The sequence below is a fragment of the Spea bombifrons genome, chromosome 1 (assembly GCF_027358695.1).
Source record: "Spea bombifrons isolate aSpeBom1 chromosome 1, aSpeBom1.2.pri, whole genome shotgun sequence".
NCBI lineage: Eukaryota > Metazoa > Chordata > Amphibia > Anura > Pelobatidae > Spea > Spea bombifrons.
The window spans coordinates 31,761,221-31,788,259 of record NC_071087.1 but is presented as its reverse complement, the minus strand read 5'-3'; the positions used below and the strand labels follow the sequence as shown (position 1 = coordinate 31,788,259).

The 27,039-nt window shown below is 36.7% G+C and overlaps 1 protein-coding gene across 1 annotated transcript; it reads left to right on the top strand.

The window, feature by feature from the left end:
- The first annotated feature begins 14,139 nt into the window (after positions 1–14,139).
- On the top strand, positions 14,140–22,745 carry APELA (apelin receptor early endogenous ligand). The gene is made up of 3 exons (XM_053460099.1): positions 14,140–14,326; positions 17,058–17,147; positions 22,454–22,745. Exons 1-2 carry the CDS (start codon positions 14,251–14,253, stop codon positions 17,144–17,146), a joined length of 165 nt encoding a protein of 54 aa, XP_053316074.1. The 5' UTR covers positions 14,140–14,250; the 3' UTR covers position 17,147; positions 22,454–22,745.
- Positions 22,746–27,039: the final 4,294 nt, after the last annotated feature.

Sequence of the window (27,039 nt, the reverse complement as noted above, 5' to 3'; positions counted from 1 at the left end):
AAGGGGTATGAGAAGACTAGAATTGACAGACTAAGACAAACTGATACATTAGGTGGAGAGAGCCCTGCTCCCAAGCTTACAATCTTTATAGTAAAAATATTACTGCAAATAAGGACACATATAGATAAAATAGGTTAAGACACCTTCCCTGACATGGATCTAGCATTATAGCTACTAAGTTCTCAGTACAACTAGGCCAGTTAGGTTTTTTCCATGGGCCAATACCCTTAGGATTGAAACATTGCCTGCCTGCAATTCATGGTACAATAAAGTGTAAAAAAAAATCAAAGAAGACTGTGTTGTTGCAAAAACTTCTTGTTTATGAGGTCCGATATTGGGATGTCTGAGCATCTTGAGAGCACTATGCCATAATGCCACAGATTCTGGAGTACCAGATTTTGCCTGTACTTGGCAATGTTGTGCTGCCATTTTATTTTACATACGAGTCAATCCGATCTAGCTGCACTTGTTAAGACAGCTCAGTCTCTGAGAAATCCTGCTGATCTAGTACGTAGCCTAGGGGTTTAAAATTCTGTTGTTAAAGGTGTTCTACTGTGAAATCAGCATTTGTTTCCATGCATCCCCTTCCCCCATAATTGATGCGCTTAAAAAAAAAAGATACGAGCCTATCAAGGTCAACCTTTGTTGGGCCTCTACCATGTTCGTTCAAAACAAGACAAACAAAAACCTCGGTGGAGTGATTGTCTAATTGTCTCTCTAGCGGGGGAGGGGATATACCATTCGGAGCTACAGCAATAGTGTTAAATGGGATCTTGCATGTTGTTTAGATGGTAGCATTTGTCTTATTAACTCTCTCACTCTCTCTGATGTTCAACATTTTCCCCTTTGGCTACTGTTAAACTGGGCACTCACCATGAGTCGGCACCAGAAGTTACAATGTATGAAATGAAACTAAGGTGATGGGTATTTATTAACCCTATGAGAGTTGGAGGAGTATGCAAAACACTGGCATTACATTCACAGCCAGATACCCCTTAAGGCATAGATTCTCATAGACTATTTCCAGGGGATACATTTTTATGATTCTAGCATTCTACCATATCATGCTCTGCCCTGCCCCAAATATTGTTTATTTTGTTGTGTATTTCATTAGGGTTCCCGTATCAACATTTCATCATGTTCGCAATCATCACATGATATATGTAGCATATATGTGCTCAGCAACATGTGAAGATTAGATGTGTCTTGGAAATAATAACCAATATAACAAATTATACCTGATGCTCATCTACTAACATGTATAGTCTTGGGGTGCATGCCCCTTGCCAGACTGTCCATTACATATCGGATGTTTGGGGTGATAGACTAAAGGGGGAGTGGATCTGCTTGAGGGCTGAATGTTATGTTAAACCTTACATTTCCATACAGACCTGACCTTCACCCATTGGCATTCGTCAAGAGAGGGGAAGTAATACTACACATTCCAAAATGGGCCTGTCCTCTCTGCCACCCCTATCCTTACTCTCTTACATAATACTCTGTGCCTAATGGTACTGTGTATCATTAAACAGAGAAAATCACCAGAAATGTTCAAACCAATGAAATTGTCCTGCATAGGATCCTGGAAGTCTTTAGTGTCCTCGCCTTAACCTTCTCTTACATTTTCTTGTTATTTTATACCCCTCTATTTGTCAGACTCATCTTATCCTACCGCTTTTACTTTCATTTTTCACGTAAACTTCACTTTTACATCCTCTCTTTGTAAAAGCTACCCGTTCTACTGTTATTGCTGTCAGAAGCCTTGCTTTACAGATTAAACATTATTAAGAGTGACCACAACACAGGAAAGACAGAACTGACGCACTTGAAGGTGTCTTGGAGTTTTCAGAAATCTAAATTGAAGATGATCACTGAAATTGTATAGATCAGAAAAAAATAATCTTTAGGCTTCCTTGATGCTAAGTAAAGGAGTCATAAAACAAGAACACCTTCTCCCCATTGCACTGCATCTGAATCTCAACTTTTCTAAATATTGTCTTTTATATGGAGTGGAATGTTCCTGAACATAATGATAAAATGTGAAACCTTTGTAAAGCTATAAGTCAAGTTGTCAAATCAGAGCATAAAAATCAAAATACAAACTGTATTAATGACATTGGAAAGAAGAAGATGAATATACAGCCTGAGAAAATAGTTTACAGGTGAAGGGCGAGATAATACACATTAATGTCTTACAGTTCAAGGTAATTTGAAATGTACTGAATTGATGCATAAACATCCATATACACAAGAGTCCTCAATATTCTCAATATGTTCTGATAAAACACTGCCAAGTCGTTTGGCCTCATTACAATTTTCAACAAAGTATTAGGACCACGTGATCTAGCTGCTCCAATGCTCAACCATGGACAATACACCTGCTGGTCCATCTGCCAAGAAGTGGTGTGTAAGACTTTTAAGAGCAATAAAGGTTTTATGTTTTTTGTTCAAAGGCATACATGAGTTTAAAAAGTAAAAAGACTGGCTTTAGCACTATTTGACTTGATATTTCCAGATGTGCTAACCATTTCACACTGCGTGGGTACGCAATAACTTGATGTATAATGTCCTCCTGAAAAAGTGATATGACTAAAATGCATCAAAATCCATTAATCCACTGAAGTGTCACACAGATGTCCTGTGCCACTATGTTCTTGCTAAATGCTTTGAATAATCCTTAAATAAACCATAGTAAGGATTAATAGCATTTGAACCTAATGTGATGACAGTTTGGGTTGTTATCACACTCATGAAAGCGTAATATGGAGCACTAACAAACAATAGAAGTATTGTCTTTTCAAAGCAAAGGAAGAAAGTCTTACCTCTATATTAACATAGACAAATACAGAAGCAAATAAACCATAGCGGGATCAGCAGATGGTATGAATGAGACCCAAAGGTGGGTATCTGTACACGCATTGAAAGAATAGTTGTTAGTGTCAGTATTATCTCTCATCAAAGGCCACTGAGAACAATTACCAAGTGATTTAAGTTCAGATAATCTACAACATAACCTATTTTATTCATATCATTTGTCGTTTACTTGATGTGTGAAGTTCTCAGTAACCTTTGGAAAACAAGGGATTTGGAGTCAATCCCACATCACTGCTAATAAATATATTATTTACATATTACCTTTTAAGACACGTATTTTTAGTGAACAGCAGTTGTTACACACAATAGTCTGAATTGTCTGCATGCTTTGAAATAAAATAGTCAGAAATTGTATAGTCCTTTATCCTCCATTTGTAGAACATTGATAACATGGTGTATATTATTAATAAATGCTTTTAGATTATTTTGTATTGATTGATTTACATTGATAGAGTGGAAGATGTTAAGGTAAATTGTCTCTTGAGCAAAGCTTATTGCACATGTTGGTAATTAAGGCTTTAAGACCCACTGAGAGCAGATGAGGAATCATTAAAGCTCCCTGTCCTGCTGGGCCATATCAGACATCAGACCCTGGCCTGTTATGGTTCAACAAGCCAAATGTTCAGGCTGCATGCAGGTGTACATCTGAGGACGGCATCACTGATGGCTTCAGCAGCTATAGGCAGAAACAGGTTCTGTGGCAGACATTTCTCAAAATACCTCATAGGTTAAATACATTTTTGCCTACCATTGGCCTATAATGTTAAAATGACTACATCTCATTGTTTGAGAGCAACATAATGATGTCACCTGCAGGTACTCCCCAAAGAGTTTTAATAGGTTTTCAAATATTGAAAGCTTACATATCTTGGTAGAAGACGGATATGAGTAGTAAATGGTCTGTGTTTGTCTATTAGATATTTAACTCTGAATTTATATTGCAACGTCACTTCCTCAAACTGGAAAAACATATATAGAGATTTCAAACTTTTGTCTGGTCATGCATAATGTTAGGCGATGGACTACATTTCATATACATCTTCATTTTTGTAAGAAATGTACAGTTCTCAATAATGGCATAAAATTTATTATTACGCGTACAATAAAGTTAATGATTAGATAAGGTTTCCACTGTGTAGAAACTTGTGTTCAGGATATGAGATGAATGATTTACAGATAGTATCCCAGGATTGTAGGTTGTGGCAGGTCTGGTTACTTTAGTGCATACAATTCATTTTTGGTTTATTTCATTGGTTCCTAGAAAGTGGATTATGCTGCTCTGCATGGGCAGAGCATGTCCAGACTTGTTGGTGGATGATGTCATTAAGACACACCCTTTTTACATACAGAAAAGTCTTATAGAACTCAATGCAGCCTATGGGGCATTGGGTGAAATCTCCAGCCCAAAGCTTGTTGCTGCCCACCCCTGCATTACACCCGCATTCTGGGATCAGAACATTTCAAAATCTCCAGGAAACATCAATGGTGAGTGTGTTATTCTTTATTCTTACCATTCCTTGGTCATTTTCACTTGTCTGCTTGGTCTGATCCTAAGTCTGATTCTACTAAAGGTTTAGATTGTTGTTCTGATACTGGTTCAAGGGCAGTAGTATAAGGGTTGGAGCCTGTGCATATAGCAGAATATGCTGCCCAGGAGGACCAAAGGTTTGCAGGGGAAATAACCCAGAAGTGGCATTCTGGGTTACAACCTATGTGTGAGTAACTACAAGTCTCTGAGTGTTAGTTATGTTCTAAGGTGTGCATATAGGTGAAGAGAAGATTACTCATCAGTGCATATAATTCACCACTGGTGCTTTATTTGTCATCCACCTGTTTTACAGTTCTGCGTGGGCAGTGCATGTCCAGACATGATGGAGAAATACTCTTATCAGTCAAACATACCCTACATCACATAGTTACACAAGTATCTCCTGGGCAAATCATTCCCTAATCTTCTTGGACCTGGAAAAAAACTTTTCCTGGGTAAAGTTTTCTCTATTTTCATCTGTTTTTAATTTTCTACTTCAGTTTCCACTTGTTATGCATAAAAGCACTGATATGAGTACATAGGTTATGAATAAGTGTGTATGTTGCTTCTTTGGATTGTATGGACTATGAGTTTTGTGGAAGATGCAATGTTCCTACTTGTATTTTAGCATTTACAAATGCCAAGAGGGTACCCATGGGAGGTAGGTATTAAAAAATATACTGCTGGCTTAGTATTTTAATAACTCTTAACTTGCTAAATATATTTTGACCACCCCCAGTTAAGTGTAAGCTGGTTGATAAATCCATTGTCTGGAATAGTGATGCAGAAATCTCTTAAATCGAATTCCAGGAAACAGGGCCAAACCTAGGGTCACTGATGCCTGAGTGCAACATTTTTTAGATGCCCCTGGTGGGTGTGGCTATGTTGCTTACTCCTCCCCTTAATAAACACTTCTAGCCACACTTATTTTCCACGGTTCCATGGTTTTCTTTGTGCCGAAACTGACATATTTGCTACCCATCATGTGTCAGTGACATCTGTCGCGCAAACTTTCAAGGAAAGTAGATAAATAAATAGCATGGAAATTAATATTAAAACTGCAGATAATTTAAAAAATAATAGTAAAACAAATTTCTACAATACAATAATAGTTGTACTGCATAACTCCCATCATTATATACAAGCCCGACATTGACAATGGTACAGCATAAATCCCATTATTAATTAGTAAGCCAGGCACTGAGGGTAGTACAGCATAATTCCCACCATTATATACTGAGCCTGATGGTGGTAATAACGTTAGCTTTTATATCCGAGCTCAAAAGAATATCCTGTAGAGCACAAATAGAATGATGACCAAGTTATTCCCATATCAATAAAATCCTGGGAACTGACCAAGGGAGGCTAACTCAGAGTAGTTGCGCTGTACTTTAACTGATGAAAGGTACCCATACACTATAACAATACACAAATGTTTCTAAAAGGGATATTGCTAGGTTGCACTTTTGGCTGTGCCAGGTGAGTTCATTTTGTGGGGTGAGTTTATTGCTAGGATTCCAACTGAACTTTAGAAATTGAGCATGTTGGGTCACCTTACTATACCAGTGGCATTTGAAGGTTTAATTTGCTAGCCTGAGCAGTAATTTAGTCTTTGACAGATGTGCCAATACCGTCACTTTTGTGCCAAAACACAAGTAGACCTCCCATGTAAGTAACAATATTGAAAAAATTTACCTTACATAAAATATGATTTAAATCAAGATTCAACAAAATTTAACACACTTGTAATAAAGTAATTTTCTTCATTGAGCGGTCATACAGTCATCAGGCATTCATTAAACTGATACTCTAGCAAATTCCCTTTACGTTTTCATGTTGTATGTTTTGTTATATGGAGCCAATCAACGGCAAGAGTAGTCGGAGCATGAAGGAGGAGGGCAGCTATGATGCAGGGCTGCCTCTTCGGTGTCGGGTAGGTGTTTTTTCTCATTTCTCATCTGCAAATATATTTACTATAAGTAAGGCTTGTAATTGTTTTCTTAAAGGTTTGAAAAACCTCACTGCCACTTTAATAGAAGCTTACACGACGGGCACTAATTTTGTGGGGGGGTTTCTCAGCAATGAGAAATATTTTAATAATTTCATAACTAGCAAATACAGCTACACAAAAGGATACATTACACATGTATACATTTATTTTATATTTACACAACGTAAATTGCACTGCACCTTAATACCTTATCCTTTTCTCAAACAGCTACCAACCCCCCTACCTATGTAAGGCATCACAAAAGGTGAAGTGCTGTAACTCTGTAAACACCATTTATATACGGGTTCTATGGTCATGTTGATTTCAGATGGGGGTATTGCTTTTCTCCTTCTCCCCAAAATTTAAATATTGATTTTATTTATTCAGGTTTGCATGAATATGCTTCAGGAGCGTGCTCCATATGAATCAGCTGCTGCTCGTTTTACGGCAGCCTGAAATGCAGGTAATTAGCATTTACACCCTGCGGTTCAATCCAAAAGACTGGAACCTTTGCCTATTATACATGATAATCTAGAGAAAAGGCACTGCTTTCTGGACTTTTTTTTTTTACTGTTACATTTTTATGCTTGCACCTATTACATACAGATTTACCTAGTAAATTCTATTAGACATTTTTTTTAAAAAAGTTTACAGAATTTTGGTGGTGCCATATGACCAAGTCAATATTTTGCGGGATACATATGCACCTGTTTATATATAAAAAAAATATATATATTTATACATACCCTAAATCCAAAATATTTCTACGGGGTAACTAGAAGGAAGAAAGGCATTGTTTTCTTAGTGGTCAGAACTGCAGGTTGCGGATAAAGCAAAGTATTTCATAAATACTCAGAACCAAACTTCTGAAATGGGATCTAAGCCAATATTCAAAAGTTACTTAAGTTTAAAAATGACTTAAATGTTAGGGTGAGCAGATGATCCCATTGGACAGCCCCTGATTGAGACTTCTATCTTCGGTTTCTACTTGTTTCTGGAAGTGACCGACGGCAGCCTCCTGAGACTACTGGCAAATTGTATTTCCAAAGTATTTTTTTTTCTTTAAATGCCATTAAAGATATTTACCACAGTCAGTGTCATTATAAAACCTGCAACAACCAATTTGCTTAATGGAATATTACTCTTAAAAATAGCTTCCGTTATACCGAGTGTGATACAAATGATTTAAGTTTACATATCAATACGTATACTTATTTCTGATTACCCATCTTGGAAACATTTCTTTTTTGTTCCACCAAATATAATGTATAGGTCCCTTTCCTTTGAACTAGTTGGAATCATATGAGAAAAAATAAAACATTTCTCTGGTTTTCATTTTTATTATCTGGCCAGGCTGCTAAATATCCTATAATAAATTATTCTATCGGATAATCACAATTGGGATCATTTTAATGCAGTGTAAATGTAGATGTTTCTTTGAAACTGTTTTGTAAACAACATTTGTCCGTAAGTGCTTTCTTATTTTAATTGACTGCAAATTGTTTATTGAAAAAACCCTAGTGAACACAGTTTCTTTACTTGTTACCAGTGCAAGATGCAATTCAGCTGGCTACATATTGCAGGACATATTACATATGTAGACAGTTATATTCGGTAGACTCAAGAAATTGCCAGTACAAGCCTCTTCACTTTACTGAAATCAGAATTTACTGTATATAATATATATATATATATATATATATATATATATATATATATATATATATAGTTTCCCTAATTTGACAGACATTACCATTGATCTTATCTTTATCTTTCAATTCTATTACTGATTCTTCATTGTAAAAGAGCACATTATGATATGCAGCATGGCATGGCATAGCCAAAAAAGGGACAGTGAATCAATACAATTCACCAAATTCAAGATACCAAATGGACATTTGTATGTATTTTGCTTAGTGACGAAAATGCAATATATCATTGGAGTGCTTAGAGAGCGTCTCCATTTTAAATGATTTGGTATAATCCTACATTTTCATAAGCATTAAAATTGACACATTTTCAGCAGAGAACAATCCTACACTTGCTCTTAGCCAAAAAGTTAGAGAAGCAAATTTTCAGCGAAAAAGGAAAAACAAAAAGGTGTGTAAATATTATTTTCCTTTTAATCTACTTTCCTTTTCCTAGCCATCACAAAAAATAACTCCGATAAAATACAAGGAGTGGAGAAACCCATAGATTGTATCCTTCAGTCCTGCTTTGTTAGTATTTATGCAGATAAGGTGCATACCCGCCCTTCTCATTGCATTTACATGTATTTAGTAGGGATCTAACAAAAGGACTGGGGGTTATTGTAAATAGGAGAAAATGTAACTCCAGGGTTAGCATTTCTGAATGCAGTAAATCAGTGGCTTAAGGGAGTTGTTAACTAAGTCCCTTCTTGTGCAAACTGGGAGTAAAGCACTTTGGAACCTTCCATAGACCTTGTTTTTATTTTATCATCAGTTAAATGCCCTAGTGTACAGCTGGTGGGTGGAAGGAGACCTTTCCTATAACACCAGCCATGGTCTGGTATGGCGCTGCTGATCACACATCTGCCTTTTGTATGTTTTGTGCATATGAGCTTTATTTTTGCTGATATGGGATCACTGGTTTTAGTTTTGCACTGAAAAAGCTACAGTGACTCAATTTTTTTGTGGACCAAGAATATCCAGCCCGCCTAAGGCTTCTACCATGGAGGGAGGAAGGGGCTATGTGGGGAATGCAACCTCAGAAGAGGAAGAACGAGGATCTGGTGCTCACTGTAGCCCTACCTCTTTGTGACATTTTTCATATGATGAGGGGAAGCATCAGGTCTTCTAGGAACAAAAGCATGCGTATAAAGTTGTGATCACACTATACTACTATCATCATATTATATTTAGAGACATAGGTAGAGGCATATGTGATGGAACCTTCTGTCACTGGGGCTTTTGGATGGGACTGATGGCTAGCCTCATGCCTACTGACAATAGGCCCTGACATTAGAAGAGGTTCTGTTCTTGGGGAAGTGGGTACAATTTACCTTGGACACTGGCATGCCGCCATCCTCACTGCAGAGTGCCAGGATGTGACTCTGTAACTTAAAGGTTTTTGCATTTGTTTGTTTCATTTTTGCTTAAGTTCTTAGTATTCAGGAGCTTTGTTGCTTCTAAAATGCTGTCCCTTTGCTAATGTTTACATACAGGTACTCAAATATAACTTGTTGATATCATCCACTAAGACACTACTTAATTATTATTATCATTCATTTATATACCCTCAGTGATCTATGCAGAGCTTTACACAATGGATGGACCATGACAATCTCAAAATGACAAACAGATCAAATCCAATACATTACGGTTATTTGTATAGCGCCTGCAGATTCCGTAGCGCTGTTGCAATAGGGTACAGAGAAAATATTTAACAAAGACAATTTTAAATTAACAATTTTAACACACATATATTATAGTATAGAAGGAGAAGACTGTCCTGCCTACCTAAGTGTTCATATAGTATTTCACACACAATTTAATGCTGTTACTTTGCATTTCTGATTTGATTACTAAACAAAGTAAAATTCTGAAATAATCTTGATTTTCCTGAATGAAAATCTAGAATTTATGTTGCTTATGGCCTCTCTTAAAGGGACAATGCTCTAAACATACATCATATGGCACTCTTAATACATAACTTATAGACATGAATATAACAGGAAGTAATTACTTCACATTTTTTTTCTCCCATTTATCAGCATAGAATTTTCATCTTTACTAAAGTTCAACAATTTATCTCTTTAACAAGAACAAATTGCTTCCCGGTTTCAATAAATTGCCCATTTCCTGACTTGTATTTATTTGGCTAAGACCTCAATGTTAATTTTTACTGCTATGGTAAGAAACAATATATTTTTAAGATAAACCATTTTTTTCTTGGAAAAAGATTTATGTAGGTCTTTTTTTATCTATTCAGTGGTTACGTTTGTAATACATTATACCACAAAGAAGTGCATGTAACTAAGATTCATTCTAGGCTAGTCATCTTCATGAGCAAAGACTTTAATGTAATAGCATGTGGGAGTCCTCAAATAAAGGATGTAAATCAGGTTTTTTTTTTGTTATTGTTTGAAAAGATGCATTCCTATTGCTGCTTTATTTTAGTTTGGCCAGCCAATGGGTCTTTCCATGTTGTGTTTATGGTAGATTATTACTGTGGCATGACCAGATCTGTACCAGAAGCCTTGTGAACTGACCAGGACCGTCTTTACAGCAGGACAAATGTGTCAAATCTGTAATGTCAATAACTACTAAATGTCACAGGTATTATAATAGTTATTAAACAGACTTTTGGCTCGTCACCTGTCCACAATTTCTGAATTTGAGATAACCTCAATGAGCATGATCTTCCATATTTCATTACCAGTGGAGTTTTCTGATCTATGCCATCTAGGCATAGGGCTGCAGGTCCATCAGATCCTTTGCCACATAAAAGGGAACCAGTAGCAGATTTGGGGGTTTAAACTTCTTGTAACTCCACCGCCCAATGAGCCAGTTAAAATCTCCCCAACCAGCCCATTAACACTATATAGAACTGCAGTGAAATATAGAAATTCAGTGAACATACTCCAGATTTTTCTGGCAACCTGGCGACCCAGAGATGCTGCGCTTTTTTCTTATTTGCCATGCATATGTATTCTCCAGGGCCAAGGGCTCACACAATGCTCAGCTTTTGGTATGCGGGCTCCGTCTGTAGTTATTGAATATCTAGGGTGCCCAAACTGCTTGCCGGTCTTCCAACCTAGGTTTGCAGTCAGCACTCACAAGTTGCAATAAATCAAAATTAGATTGTCACAGAGGTGCGAAGCATTAGCCGTGCTGAGGGAGACTATATGTTTTCTGAACTAAGTGGTTTTTTTTCTGTCATGCTTTATATGGATGTTTTTAAGGAGTCCACGGACCATGAATAAAAGTTTTTCGTATTTTTTCTAAATTTGACTTATTCCAACTTGTAAATGACGACTGCAAACCTCATTTTTTCTGCTATTCAAGGACTCACACAACCAAAAATAGTGGTAAGTTTAACTTTCTATGGTGTGAGAAAACACGAATGACTTTTATATTGAGGCATCGAATGGTGGGTGACAAATATACTGAAGGAGAAGAAACTAGCATTTAGGAACTATAAACAGACTCAAAATGAGGATGATGATAGCAAATATAAAGTTAAGCTTAGGGAGGCAAAACACATTATTAGAGGCACTAAAGCACACACTGAGGAGAAAATTGCTAATTGGGTGATAAACCTTTTTTACATTTATACAAGCGTTAGAAAAAAAAAAACATAAACCAGGAATAATTAGACAAATGAAGGGAATTGTATAAATGAGGAAAAAGATCTAGACAACTGCTTAAATAAATATTTCTGTTTTTACAGAGGAAGATGAAGGTGGGAACCCTTGTTATCAAAAAGCAATAAGGTGACATGTGACACAGCTGTGTTTAGAGAGGAAGAAGTTTTACACGAACTCTCCAAAGTAAAAACAGAAAAATCAATTGGAGTTGATGGGATACACCGAAAGTTATTAAAAGAGCTTCTATGTCTCCTGACAAAACTGTTAGCAGACTTATTTAACCAGTCACTATTGGCAGGGGTAGTTCCAGAAGACTGAAAGTTAGAAACCGTAGTACCACTGCACAAAAAGGTAGCCAACTACAGACCTGTAAGCCTTACGTCGGTAGCTGGCAAATTAGTGGAAAACGTGCAAAATGATAGGGTTGTTATTAAATATCTGGAAGTAAATGGTTTGAATGAACAGAAGCAGCATGGAGACAGGTGGATCCTGTCAAACCAACATAATTTATTATTTGGACTGTGTAACTATGATAGTACCAAGTAGGAGCTAGGTTTCAGTAAGACATTTGAGGCAATTTTTGAGAGACAGGAGGTAGAAGGTTGTAGTTAATGGTGTGTATATTAAGAGGAAGGTCTTGTTACTATTGGGGTACCTCAGGGATCAATATTGGTACCAGTGCTGTTAAATATTTTTATTAGTGAGATACAGAAGATCTTGTGTTTGTTCAAAGGTCTGCAACAGGGTAGACATTCCAGGTGGAACAAGTCAAATAGCAAATGACTTAAGCAAATTAGAAGAATAGTCATGAGTGTGGCAGCTGCAGTTTAATCTTGATAAATGTAAAATAATGGACTTGGGACTTAAAATCCCAAATTAGAATATAGCAACAGAAGAGGGACTTGAGAGTAATTATTTCTGATGACTTAAAGGGTCTTAGGCTTAGAGATGATGTAAGAAAGTCCTACTTTACAGAGCGAGTAGTAGTAATGGAACAGTCTCCCAGCAGACATGGTAGAGGCTAATACAGTGAGTGAATTTAAACAGCCATGGGATAGACATAAAGATATCCTAACTATGGGACGAGACCAAGAACTGATAGAGGTTTGAATCCCTTACATTAGGAAAAAATGGGCAGACTAGATGAGCTGAACACTTCTTATCTGCTGGCAAATTCTAGGTATTTATGTATCTATGTGTTTAATCTCACGGTCACCTGTGTAGATGGAAACACCTTAGTTGTCAAACAACTTTGCCTCTGTGGGGTTTATTTGCTAAACTCTGATTTGATGTAGACCCTGTATAACTCATTGCAGAATTAAAATCGGTCCAAGACTAATGGTCTATAAATGAAGTTAATGCAGCTCCACACTTCACTTTACCCTTTGTTTAGCATGTGGCCTCATGTATCCACCAAGCAGCCACACACTACCATACATGATCCACAGCAGTAGCACCAATAAAGGTACGTGGTTGGCACCATCGGGCACTGACCTATTAGACATTTGTTGGGTTTGCCTGATGAGTAGTCAGGGCTGGGGTTATCTGTTGGCTGACCTTGGTATACGGGTTTCTGCATTGTGTTCTATACTTCAGACACCCAGAGAAGTATAGTGTGTGTACACCTGGAAGGAAAATGTATTTAAACTTAAGCTGTAGAAGTCGAAAAGTTACCAAACTGTACTGTAAGTATGAGGCACACATCCCACTGCAGTTGGTGTAATAGGTAATAGCTATATGTATTGCTAAGAAGATTACAAATAAATGCCACTTTCCTTGAATGCATCATCCTTGAGGATATTTTGTTTTAGCTAGAAGTCGGCGCCTACAATTGATTTTGTTTTACTTAAACGTTCCATACACCCCCCGATATGCCATGTTTCCATGTCCTTTCGGTGTGGTGCCAAGATTCCAACTTGGGCTTAAGAGCCTGCAATTTTTTTGCTGAACGCCACTTCGCAACCAGTTTAAGAGACACAAGAGAATTGGAGCAGCAAGTATTGTTACAAAGCCATTTGGGGATTTAAGTAGGTGCTTCAATATTCTTTCACGGCGAGGACAATGGTTGGACTTCCTGTAATTTCCATTTGCTTTACCACATTTGAGGCCAATATTGGCAAACTTAAACAGTTGCAAATGTAAAACCACGAGATGCTGCCTTAAACTGATCTCTGAGCCTGGGCAGTATTTAAAGGGGGTCACTCTTTGTTTCCCATTCTCTATATACTAGGAGCTACTGTTTGCATGATTTGGTTTTCGGCAATCAGTATTTATCTAGGGAAACTAAGAAAGACTAAGAAAAAAAAAAGTAGTGAGTCTTATTGAGAGGGAAAGGGAGAAGGAAGGAGGGGTTTGGGGAGGGGGCACTATATAACCTTGCTTGCTGTGATCATTAACCTTGCTAGGATATGCAGTGATCTCTTCACTGAGTGGACTTACTTAGAAGGCTGATTCAAAGAGGACCTTGCAGAGGACTGATAAACATTGTTCTGCGGCTTGTCAGGATTTCGTTCCACCTAAAGAACAAGAATGGATTTTCAGAAACTATTTTTCGCTTTATTTTTCATTCTGATGAGCCTCCTGCTTATTAATGGACAGAGACCAGGTACGAAATGGCCATTATATTCTCAATTTAAACATATCTGCGGTGTACGGTGTATATTTAATGCTTAGTATCCCAGAATAGTATCTAATAGATTGCTTTGATGGGGATAATCATGCTTTAGTGTTTGATAACAAAAAAAAGGTTAGCACGTTCTGTGTCACAAGATCACTACAGCATTGAGGTCAATTGTATTTAAGTTGTAATTGTTCAATGAAAATAATGTTTTGAACGGATACGTAAGTAACCAATGATGTCATTTTCCTATCTAAATTCCAAGGGCAGGGTTCACTTTTTTTTGCTAATTGTGTCGAAGCTGTTATTTGTATAAGCTGTTACCTGAGCAGGTCAGTGACCGCATTTGTACATTAGATATGGTTAGGGATGTTGACAGAGCTTTCAAACAACTCCAGGGATTTAAAAGATTGCAGTATCTTATACTCCAAATAAAAGGTTAAATATTTACTTCTGTTAGCTGCAGCCTGTGGACTGGTCAAGGATGCCAGCCACATACTGTACACATGGCCCTTCTACTTAATAGCTATATGTGTTCAATAAAGTCAGTCTTCACATACATACAGGCACTTTAAAAACTTTTTTTTCACGGCGTGTAATCACTGTCAAAGAAAACCAAATTTGATATTAATTAATGATAAATTCATGTTACCATTTCAGTACCGTGGGGTCTGCCATCAATGAACTTTGGTAGAAAATATTCCCATAACCTTCGTTGTCAGAGGAATGAATAACTTATTATTATATAACTTTCAGCATTATAAAACTTTATCTATGGGTAGTTATAAATCGATAAGGCTGACAAAATATTGGTGTACAGACAACATAATGTATACATTACTGTACATTAAAGGGGCATTCTTTATTAGTGGTGTAAATATTGTATTCTTGCAAGAAATAATGACATTTGGTTATCTTATAGCAGCAGAGGTAACCTTAATAAACAGGGAAAATCATATCTTAATGGGCTTTGAGCTGATACCAGTGTACATTGAATATTATTAAAGAGATTGTTACAAATATAGTTTTGGTAGTAACTCGATGTAATTAATATGTTGATATGATGTCACTAGAACTACAGTTTCTTTTATGTGTGTTTGATGTAATACTGTGGAGACATTCCACACACTGACAATGTGCACTGTGCTTACCACTGACCTGGTATGCAGGGTATTACCCATATGTGTACGTGCTTGGTTGTGTGTGGCCCTGGAGAACTTATTTCTTCTAATTTTTTTGTAATCTGTAGGATAAATGGTATTCGATTACTGGAGTTAACATTTTTTTTAGAGCTTTGCCATGAAATAAAAAGATTGTCTTAAGCAAAAGTCTTTTCAATATTGAAAACCACCCTTTAGGTGCAACTCAAGTCCTTGAGGATTGTACATAGGCCGTAGTTTTTGGATGTGCCAGCTTGAACATGGGCATCTCAATAAAAAATCAGACCTTTCACAAAATACTAAATTATCCACTCTTGATAAATGTTCTGTGAGTTACCTTTTTTGGCACAAGGATTGGCTGTAAATGATGGCCCTGCTTGCAGTTAAAAGGTTAACAAAATTGCCCCACTCTGCATAAATTATAGTGGACATGGAAGAAGAAGCATTTTATGGTGGGACACAATGTTCTCTGTGATGGGTGGATTTTCTGATCTTTGCTTAACAAAGCTTTTTTTCAGCAGCAAATGCATATCAAAAGGTGATGGGTGAGGTGCACAAAACAAAGAGCATAGATTTAATCAGCTGCTAAAAGAACCAGCTTCCATCAGCCACGCACCTGGCCAGTAAAGGTCAACTGCACCTTCCAGAGGCAGAGGTTAGGTAACCATACATAGTAGGGTGAAGGCAGGTTCACCTAAACCAAGAAAGATCATGGAAAATGCATCCTGCTGGGATTCACTAACATCATGCCTGCCATGCACAAAAGGATTTTACAAGTGTCCTTACTTTAAAGCACACATTTTCTTAAATATTTTGTGAAGGTTAAGAAATGTCATCATCCCATAATATACGGACATAAAAGCTGTCTTCAGAATTTATTTTATTCTGATCTAAAAGAACCAAGAGCCACTCGTATGCATTCAGACGAAGCAGAGACTTAGTTTTCCCCTTCGACTGCACCTATAGTTTGCAGAGGCCAAAATCCTGGAGATCTTTTGTCTGCATGCAATCTCCCAACAGAATGTAAATGAAGACAACTTCTAGAAAGGACTGTTTCTTGATTGTCAAAGTGTTGGATCTTGGTAGCTTTCTAGTAAAGAAGAGTTCTATTGTCTTTTTCCTTTGTGAATTTTTTTATCAGTCCACCTGGCTGGGACACAGACATTTACACAGCTATCGTCTTCTTAGGTTGGGGGCTGGCCTGGGGTCTCCATGCATAATAGCTCAATTACAGTGTGCACTTTGAGCTGATACTGTACCTTCACTTTATACAGTGTGCCCAAAGTAAAAGAATTTATACCCAGAGTCCCTCAAAACAAAATTATATTGGTAACATGTATTCAAATGGTTATTTTCCAAGAACCTGATTCTCAGAAAAGTAAGATTTATGAGAGCAGCCATCTTGCCGTTTTAGGAGGCAACATATGCCTGTACTGTAAACTTGTTATTTCGATATGAAATCAGATCAGTAATTTAAGTCCTGGTCAATACAGGAAAGGTTTTAAAAAGTTAGTGTCTATGACTTATATTTTAACAAATCTCTTCTTTTTTAATTTTAGTAAATAATGGTCAGCGCAGGCGAATACACAGACACAACTGTTTCCTGAAGAGGTGTATGCCCCTGCATTCAAGAGTGCCTTTCCCTTGAGGTATGTATATTTTAATAATATGAGCTTCTGCTCTTTAAAAAGGTCTGTTACGATGGTAGACTCAAGACATCATGCAGAAGTCTCTTATATCTTGACATTGGGATGACCATGTCGGCCATTATTCTCTGTATGTGCCATGGCTAAAATGGCTTACCTGGTCACCTTCCTTGGCACATCATGTAGCCAATATACACAGTAGAACATGAGTACCTTTGACCAAACTGTGGACTACTTGTCCCCCATAGAGTTCCTTAAACTGATGTTGAAAATTGCCCTAAATGTTTCTTCCAACATATGCAGCTTTTATGGCATTTGGAGAGTGGAAATGCAAGATTGTATAATGAGAGTTCTGGAACTGTATGCATAGTTGGTGCAGCCGGTCATCACTAGTATAGAATTAAGATCTTATGTCAAAAGCTGTCTGGATAAACCGAACAGACCTCAATTAAAATACTTCATAACAATTTAGACCCTTTCTCAGTGAAATCACTTAAGCCTGGTTTCTTTGTTGTAGGCTTGATATATCACCATTATCCTGGGAAACTGCTTTTGTGAAGAATAGAGCAGCTAACTGCTTTCTTTTAACATATAACAGCATTTTAAAACCCACAATATTTCTTGTCACTTTATATAACAATGGGTTTGACCTCAATTTCAATCAGGTTAGTTGACAAGGGTAGAACATAACAAGAAGCTCTGTATTGGAGCCTGGTGGTGCGATGCTTTTAGACATTTTAAAGCTGGAACCAGTAAACTAAGTACTATGACGATGAAACCTTGTTCACCTAAAGTCCGTTTATAGTTAAGAAACGACATTGTTCGGTGTATGGCCTACACATTACAGCAAAGAGATGTCGCCATTTAGCTGTAAACATATTTCTATTATGTACTGCAGGTAGATTTTAATATGCATACGCTCAATGTACCATTTACGACCCACACAGTGGCTTGCATTTCTTTTGATCTATATATTGAGTAGTAACCAAATGATGTGGCCTGCTTAAAGGTGGCCCTTTCAGATACATTATACACCCACTTTTACGGATGTTTGAATGTTAGTCTAATGTACGTATACAAAGCTAAGTCATTCTCTGCACTGATTTGATAATTGACTATATGAGACACCAAACTTTTAACAGACATGGGTGAATTCTTTGAATGTCAACTGACTCCCTACTCTGGCTCATTGATGGAGCAGGTCACATAAAAAGCTTCTTTTTTTTTTTTACTCTATTTACAAAAGAATAAGAGTGATGCAGATCTAAACACAGAACAGCCAATCTCATTAACATTTAAATCAGTGAATTCTCTCTTTAGCAAGTATGTAGGGACACACAGACCCGATTGCCTGTCTGAAACAGGCATAATACACCATTAATCCTGAAGTGTCTGCCTCTCAGTTATTCAAATTGCTTGTTCTCTAAAACAACTTTTTTTTTTTTTTTTTTTTTTTAAACATAAGTGTCCTATGAGACTTATCCCTGGCAATTCAAGATACCGTGTAGCATCAATTTCTCAGCCCTGGAAATCTACACCTCAAAGTGGCTAAGCTCCTAAATGAACGTTGTTGGCTTAATTCTGATTCCTAATTAGAACATGTCCACTTCACAATAGAGCCATATGATTAATTAAGCTCGAGTTAGCAGCGTCTGGACACCATAAAGGTTTTAGAATGATATATGTGGGCAGGTCAGAACACATAAATACCGACACATTGTCAGGGGAGCTGGAAAGAGCCTGTGTTATGGTGGGCACTTTTATTACACACACATTTACACATTTGCCAGCTACCGGCACACAAATTATATAAACATCTTAACGAACCATTCACATAATACAAGCAAACACTTAGTTAAGAGTCACTTAGGGACACTATTCCATTTTTCAAGCTTCATAAAGCTTCTGTATTTCTCCCAGACCAGTAAATATATGGCTATGGAAAAGACGCATAGAGATCCAAAACTACCTTATAGTGTGTTTGGTCCTTAAATTGCAGTGATCACTCACTTATACAAGAATTAATGAGACATTTTTTTTATTACCGTAATATTACAGATTTCTACAGAACAGAATATTTTGAGAACACATCCTGGGCAAGTTAGCAATAAATTTAGACTTCATTAGCTAATACAAAATACATCTATACTAGAAGAACAGTGTATCTTATACAAGATGTACTTCAGTACCCTATGGACCCTGGGGATGCACCTTGAAATCCCAAAACTGAATCAGGTTTTGCTGTCAATAATTTTTCAAGGGTGCATAGACATCAGATAACTAAAAGTTAGATATCCGACGACCAGTAACATTCCTTTTACTCTTTTCCATGCAGAGTATTGTACGGGATGACAAAGACTACTCTGCTTGAATGGTGAAAGGATATAAAACATACTTTTTATTGTGCACAGAATTCTCTTTTTCTTAGCCTGCTGTTCAGTAAAGTGATATGTGTATTTGACCTTTCAGGAATGTTTTCTCCTTGTCACTGCCATATGTAACTGCTTCTTTAAGGCAGAACCATTACTCAATGTGAAATATGCTATTTGGCTAAGGAGTAATGGAAAAATAATTGTTGTCATATAAATCAGATGTTATCTGTCCCCATGGGAAATAGGCACCCTGAATGCTGTCATCTGGGGCTTAATAGCCAAAAGAAAAGGAAGACAGCACAGAATGTAGTTATTTTTCTATTATGCACAAAGAAATTAACACAAAATCAAGATTATGCAATTATAATGGAAAACGAGAATGTAGAAATTCATTAATTTAGACTAGGCTAATTTGAAAAAGCAGACATATTTCTACTATTAAGATGGCAATCTATATATAATATATAGTTGTCAGCTATCACAATTTGGTTAGTGGTAGCCCTTAGAGCAGGACTAGTAGCCTCGAGGCGACCACCAAATATTAATTTTGCATTGAAGGCATGCAGGGCCACCATCAGAAATCTTGGGGCCCAGGATTTGCTTAACGCCTGGGTCCCTATGCCCCATCCCATCAGCCTACCCCATGTCCATCCCACTGTTCCACACATTGCTCCACCAATCACTCCACCTTAAACACATCTTATAAGAACAGGGGAAAGCATAGGGTTAGTGGCTTCTGGGTGCAGCATTTCTTCAATGCCCCCTATAATGAAAACGCATATATACTATCATGCAAACTCACTGTAACACTGTACACTTACATTCTTTCTCCTTTTTCCTGACTAACATAACAGTACGGACACACACACACACTAACAGACACACATACAGCAACATACTTACACGCATACACTAACACACACATACAGCAACAAACTTTCACACAAACATACTTACACACATACACTAACACACACATACAGCAACAAACTTTCACACACTAACATACTTATTTACACTCCCACACATACAACCTACTTGTAGAGAACTGAGCATACCATAATATAGTACACCATACATAAACATATACAGTAGGTACATAAAGCATAATAGTACAAAATTGTGGGAATTATGAAATTAACATGGTATCTAGTTGCACGGCTAAATAAGAATATGATTAGAATAATTACATTTACTTCATTCACACTCTGGATAAGGAAGATTAATATCAATTTGTTAATGTAATGTCGTGTTATAACTTTAGATCTTTTTTTGTTTCTTTTGCCACTGCTGCAGATATACACGAGCAGTTATTATTACTACAATAGATTGCTTGCTCTGTATGGTATGAAAATCACTTACCAGCAGAAATCCGCTATCTACATTGTCCTTAATAGCAGAAGAACATAAAATTGGCGTTAGATTTACACAGTGTCTCCTTACAGCACTTTAGCCGCCAGATCAAGTGATACATTATTGCACTGGATTGAAAAGATAGGGCTCTGTTTGTTAAATATCACGATCACTAATTGACTGATACTGTGCCTATTAAAACACTACTATCTCAAGGGCTTCCGCAATCCTATTGAAAACCTGAAAGCGATGATGAATGAGTGGTCTGATAATTTATCTGAGAGTAACAGAACGTATTTACCATTGGCCCTCATTGAAGTGAAGTAGAAATAACCCATATCAAATGCATATGAGGGCATTTAACTTCCACTGTAAACGTCCCACCCCATTAGTCCAAATAAAATAGCCCGCAGTAAGAAATCATTGTTTAAATAAACACCATTGTCTGCCATTATCAGGTATTGGAGAAAAAAAAAAAGAAGAAAAAAAAGCAGCTTGAGGAATGCAGCAAAGGAATGCAGTTTTATATTCACATTATTATATGTCTTTTAAGAATCAAAGGAAATTGTTTAAAAACATAGAATTTCACGATCTGAGCTGATTTAAAAAAGGCAGTTTAAATAAAAAAAACAAAATAGAATGTATTACATTACCATGAAACACCAAATTAATGAATTGCTAAGGGACAATCTAGTTCCCTTAGCAGTATTTATATTTTTCATGAATGTTAGAGCCCACGTTCCCAAGCATTTTACTGCACACAACTTGGTTTACACATTGTTTAGTTACTAAAGGTAGAAAACGAGGTTCATTTATGTCCTCCCCTGGTTGCCTGTACCTAAACCATTAGCATATACACTTCTTGCACATGCTCTGTAGCACCAGAGGATTCCGCTATGCATTTAATATGAAACCAAGGCTGGTGTGCTCCTTGAAAGAAATAAAACATTTACATAGTCATTTGAATGTTTGTTCAAACCAATCACCATTTTTTATCAAGACAAAGGAAACCAGGTTTAACCCAGGCCGTTGCCAAAGCCAACCGAAATGTAACTCTTCTCCAGCTTTCCATTTTAGTTCAAACTTGCTTGTACACAGTGTTTGAAGAGAAAACTAAACAAGAAACAAAAACTGTCTGCGCTTCTTACCCTAATAAAGTTGGCAACAAATATATAAACATAATATAAATGAGAGGTTATATTATGTTTATATATTTGTTGCCAACTTTATTAGGGTAAGAAGCGCAGACAGTTTTTGTTTCTTGTATACATTGTACAGCCAATACACTGTTTTTGCAGCATGCTTACACCTGTTTGGTAGGCCTCATATTACACATTTGTATTATTTGAGCCTGTGACTAGCTTAGCGCACCGACATTTTTTCTTTTCCCAGAAAACTAAACAAGTTTGCACCCGATGGGCACCTTGTATGTATGTGTGCAATGAGGATTGTTTGTCACTAAGGATGAGTTGTCGCTGGCATTTTTTATTGGGCGTTTGACCATAAATAGGCACTGCCTTTTCCCTGAATACAAACCCTGACAAGCTTTACCTAATATTCAAATTTGCTATCTTGTTTTTACAGAATGTGTGCCAGGATTCTGCAAGGTGCAACATCTGCAGAAAACGTCTTTCTTCCATCGGTGATCCAAACCGCTGATATTGACTACATGGGCCAACACCGTGCTTCCCTTAACTCGCCCACTGTCTGGGAGAAACTGTACGACATTCAGGAACATTGCCAAGGACCAGGCTTGACCTGAATAATTATTTTGGAGACTTGGACAAGAAAAAGCAAAAATGCAAATTGGGCAGTAATGCAGACTGCCTAAATACCCAATGGAGAGAGCATAAAACAAGTGCCTGGACAACAAAAATATAGGATTGCATGAAATAATTTTTTTTTATATTTTTCAGTATTAAACAGTTTACCATGGTAGGACAGAATGGGTTCACCCAGGGAGGATTGGCTACTTTGTACCCCAATTTTACATTCTTGTTAAACAGAGGACTATAGCTTATAAAACTTTGATCATCCAAATGCTAAACTTCACCCTGCCGGTACTTTTCAGTATTCAGGGGAAAAAATTTGTAAATAATATTTTATGTATATATTAATGTATGTATAAAAAATGTTTATGCAAGCATGTAGCAAACTGCAAGGTACATGTTTTGAAAACTGTCTTTGTAGATAAGTACATATTTTTTCTAGAAAACACTTTTTAAACTACAAAAATGTAAGTTCATTAAAACATCACGTATAACATTAGTAAAGGATGTCTAAATAAGCTTCAACTAAGCCGCCCACTAGGTAGATTCAGGAGCCGAGTTACCACGATTTAAAAGTTTAGTCTGTTCCATCTATGCACCCTCCATGATTTTTTTTATATTAAAGCGGACATATTTTTTTTTATATTAAAGTTCAAATCACTAAATTAACCCTTGTGATGTTGTTTACAAATGTATATAATATTGTATACAATGAAACCAGATCTACTAATCTATTGACTATTTAATATGCTAGTATTGACATGTGGCCCAGTTAGCGTAAAGTAAAGTAGCCTCTTGTGTTTAATGCAAACCCATCCTATGAATTACACTGATTGCCAAGCAAGAATGAAAAATGTATCAGTTACCCTGTAAATGTATTTCCTGGAAGAAGAATCCTAGATGTTAGCAGGTGGAACAGAGCCTTGAGTTTTAACCATGTTTATCTTGCACAGTCCCTATAAACACCTTATTGAGAGGAGAGAATAGGAAAAGTCAAATTGTTATGTAAAGGAGGTGTAGGAACACCCCACACCACCTCTTGGATCTTTAACACCAATTAGCCATTGGCAAATTTTGAAATGTATACACAATATGAGGATATACAATTTTGTACATATCATAGTATTTGCCCTGGATAAAGGAACACATGTAAGGGTTTATTCAGTAAACTGTCACTTATAGATAAATTGGGGAGTACCGTTTCGTCATGAACGAACAACCTCTAAAAGAGGTTCCTGTGTGAATGTGTGTACATAACTCATAGTTATCAGATCTTCAGAAATGTATCTATGGAATCATATTGGGCCAACTCAGGCCTTGCAGGAGAAACTTGCAGTGTTGGCCCTTCATAATACTCAATTCAGTGTTACATCGGTGAGACATATTTCAACGTCTCCCATCATCCATGAACTATAGTAGTGTGTTTAGCCAACAATCTCTAGACTTGGATACATTACAATGTGTACATATGAAAATTGATCTGTTTATAGTATAGTTTTGAGATTAACCGTTTTGCATACATTTTATTCTTTGTAAGTTTTGTGTCCTATGGAGCCGTTTTATTTGAGTTTATGTATGTATATTTCTTAAACTATGCACTTCCGAAAACCTATTATGGTAATAAACATTCTCTTTTTTAATAAACTGTATAGTTATTGAATATATAATCCTAATCAGAACACATTTTTAATGGGGGAAGACATGACATTTTATTATGTTCATCAGGACTGGATTGAGGATAATAAGGCGACCCTGGTGGTTTAAGGGATGTTACAGGGTGAAGTACGTTACGTTTTTATGCTCGCATAGCGTGCGGCCAGACACATGCAGCCAGCGGTCGCACAATGCAGCGCCCAACCTGGAGCAGACTGGGCAAGTATGGGAAAATGTGAGGTGGTGTGCGCATTGTCCCATTATAAATTTAGATTATAAGGTTCACCTTGTTGATGCAGAGAGCCAGTATTGTGTTTTTAAATGCCAGGGCCAGCATTAGCGGCATTTTAAGACCCTCTGGGCACCCAGGGTGTCCATACCCACACACAAAAAAGAAATCTCCTTTTCAAGCAACTATCATACCAGAGGGAGGATAATGTTGCTAATAATATTCAGTGGTGGTGTCTCAGCAGATTATCATTAGATCTCTAAGCATGTGTCTAGCGGTTAATCTGCCGCTGCGAACAATTACATAGATCTATTTAGTGTCCGAGCTGTAAAAAATAGGATTTGGGAAAAGTGTCCAGAACAGATCACATCACACTGCCACGTAAGAGAGAAAGCGTGATTTTGAAGCTGATCACTAATGGAGTGACCACCAAGTTTGGCAGGTTTTTGGAAATACGTTATAACCTTAAATAGGCAATTTGCTTGTTCTATTAAAAAAAAAATACAATAGAAAACATGTATTTATAAATCCTTTATTACTAACTGCAAAAGGTATTCATTTAATAACGAGTAAAAAAAAAATATGTCGTATAAAGAGAGGTCAAGTGTCAATATTTAACCTTGAATAATACTTTAAGAATTCATTAAATATAGGGTGACTCCTGGGGGGGCACACACAAACATGCCAGTATTTTCCACTGTAATTCATTATATACTATTTAAAAAAAAATACATAGAACAAAAGAAAATATCAGAAGTATATCACTACATGCAGTATGCCTAGTTAAGAGCCAGGCCCTTGCCAATCATTTTTTCCTTCTCTCCTTAAAGTTTTTACATTTTGAGATACAACTCCATACAACTGTTTTGTTAAAAAGGTCAAAGACACCTTAAGTAGTCACAGTTTTAGGTTGATTAACGCCTGAAGCTGCCATTATTAATTCACCCCAGAGTGTAAAAGACGGCAAATAATTACAAAACCACTTTAGATCTTAACACCTTAAAAAAATAAAATAAAAAAGGTTATATAAACCCTATTTATAGCTTAGTGAACTGCAAGACAATACTTATGTGGATACCGGTCCAAATTAAACAAAGAAATAATCAAAGTCAAACATCACGTCAAATGCACGTAGATTCACATCAAAACAGAAAAAGACATTGGTAAATATTGCAACAACGCACTTTGCATTTAGCATATGATGTTCCCCTGCTTGAAACCTACACCCCACCAATGGGTCCTCCCCATACTATACCTATCCATTATTATACAAACCTCGAGTATTTAAGATCTTTTGATAACTATCACTTCCTAAATCTACCTTTCAGTAGGTTCATCAGTTAGAGGAGTCTTTGTGAGACCTTTGAGATCTTTGTCTGCTTGGTAGACATGGTGAGACCTTTTCACAAAAGGTGCAGACAGTACATGTTAATTTTTAACTAAAGAGGAATGGGAAAGTACAAACACAGGCAGTGTCTTAGTTCATGTGGTGTAGTACTGGAGTCCTGCAGGTTACATATGGGCTTCATGGAAAGAAAAAAGTAGAAATGCTTCATTATACCTCATCATGTGATAAAATTTCAATCAACCACATGTCATCAGTCAACAACATTGACGCCAAGACTTCATGGAATATCCCCTATTACTGGACCAGGACTATTTTTTTATTTTTTTTTTAGTACTTTTAATTACTTTAAGTCCAAAATCTCACTACAGTTGCAGGACATCTCACATTAATATAATATAGCCGTAAATAATAAATTGATAGGTTAAGTTGATACCCTTTATTTGACGAGAATACTAAATGTAGAGTTACAAAGCTTTCAGGAGCTCAGAGGTTGTGACTTCCATGGTTTCCATCTGCAGAAGAGACCGCTGAGGTCCCAGAAACTTTATTAACTTCCATTTTTTTTCTTAAAGTATCAACTTCAACTAAAGACTTGAGCCACACTTAAACAATCCAAGTAGCTTCTTAAAAGAAACCAAAGAACTGAAAAGTGTTCAGTTTTTCAACACTACAGTAGGATATTGGCACATCAAAGCAAAAAAAACAGAGAACTTGCCACTTGCAAAAACCACTAGCAATGAAATCCTAACATTTCAAGGGCATGATTGGGAGTTTTTTATTAAAAATATTTAATAAAAAAAAGCCTCAGATATGACTGTATAAGCTGTTAATGTTCAAGGAATGCTGGTCAGTAGAGATTACCATCAATATTTATGGCTTTTGTGCATCCTTCATATTATTAAGTATATCTATGGTCCATGAACAATATATCTCAGATTTTTACCTAGATTTAAAATAAAATATATACACTGGCTTTAAAAGCTTTAGGTACGCTAATTTAGTGAATAAAAATAGATAAAAAATATATGATACAGGATGTCTTAAAATGGTTTAGTAAACAATTTGAAAATCAGTATGACGTTTTTTGCCCAATGAAAAATCGGTTAAATTTTGCAGTTCTCCATTTATATTTACATGTGGAAACTAAACTCAGATCGCTGTATACTCATCC

Excerpts from the sequence above, each read along its gene's own strand:
- APELA (XM_053460099.1), top strand. The coding sequence starts at position 14,251 with ATGGATTTTCAGAAACTATTTTTCGCTTTATTTTTCATTCTGATGAGC. Across the intron at positions 14,327-17,057 it reads TATTAATGGACAGAGACCAG|TAAATAATGGTCAGCGCAGG; the intron begins GTACGAAATGGC and ends TTTTAATTTTAG.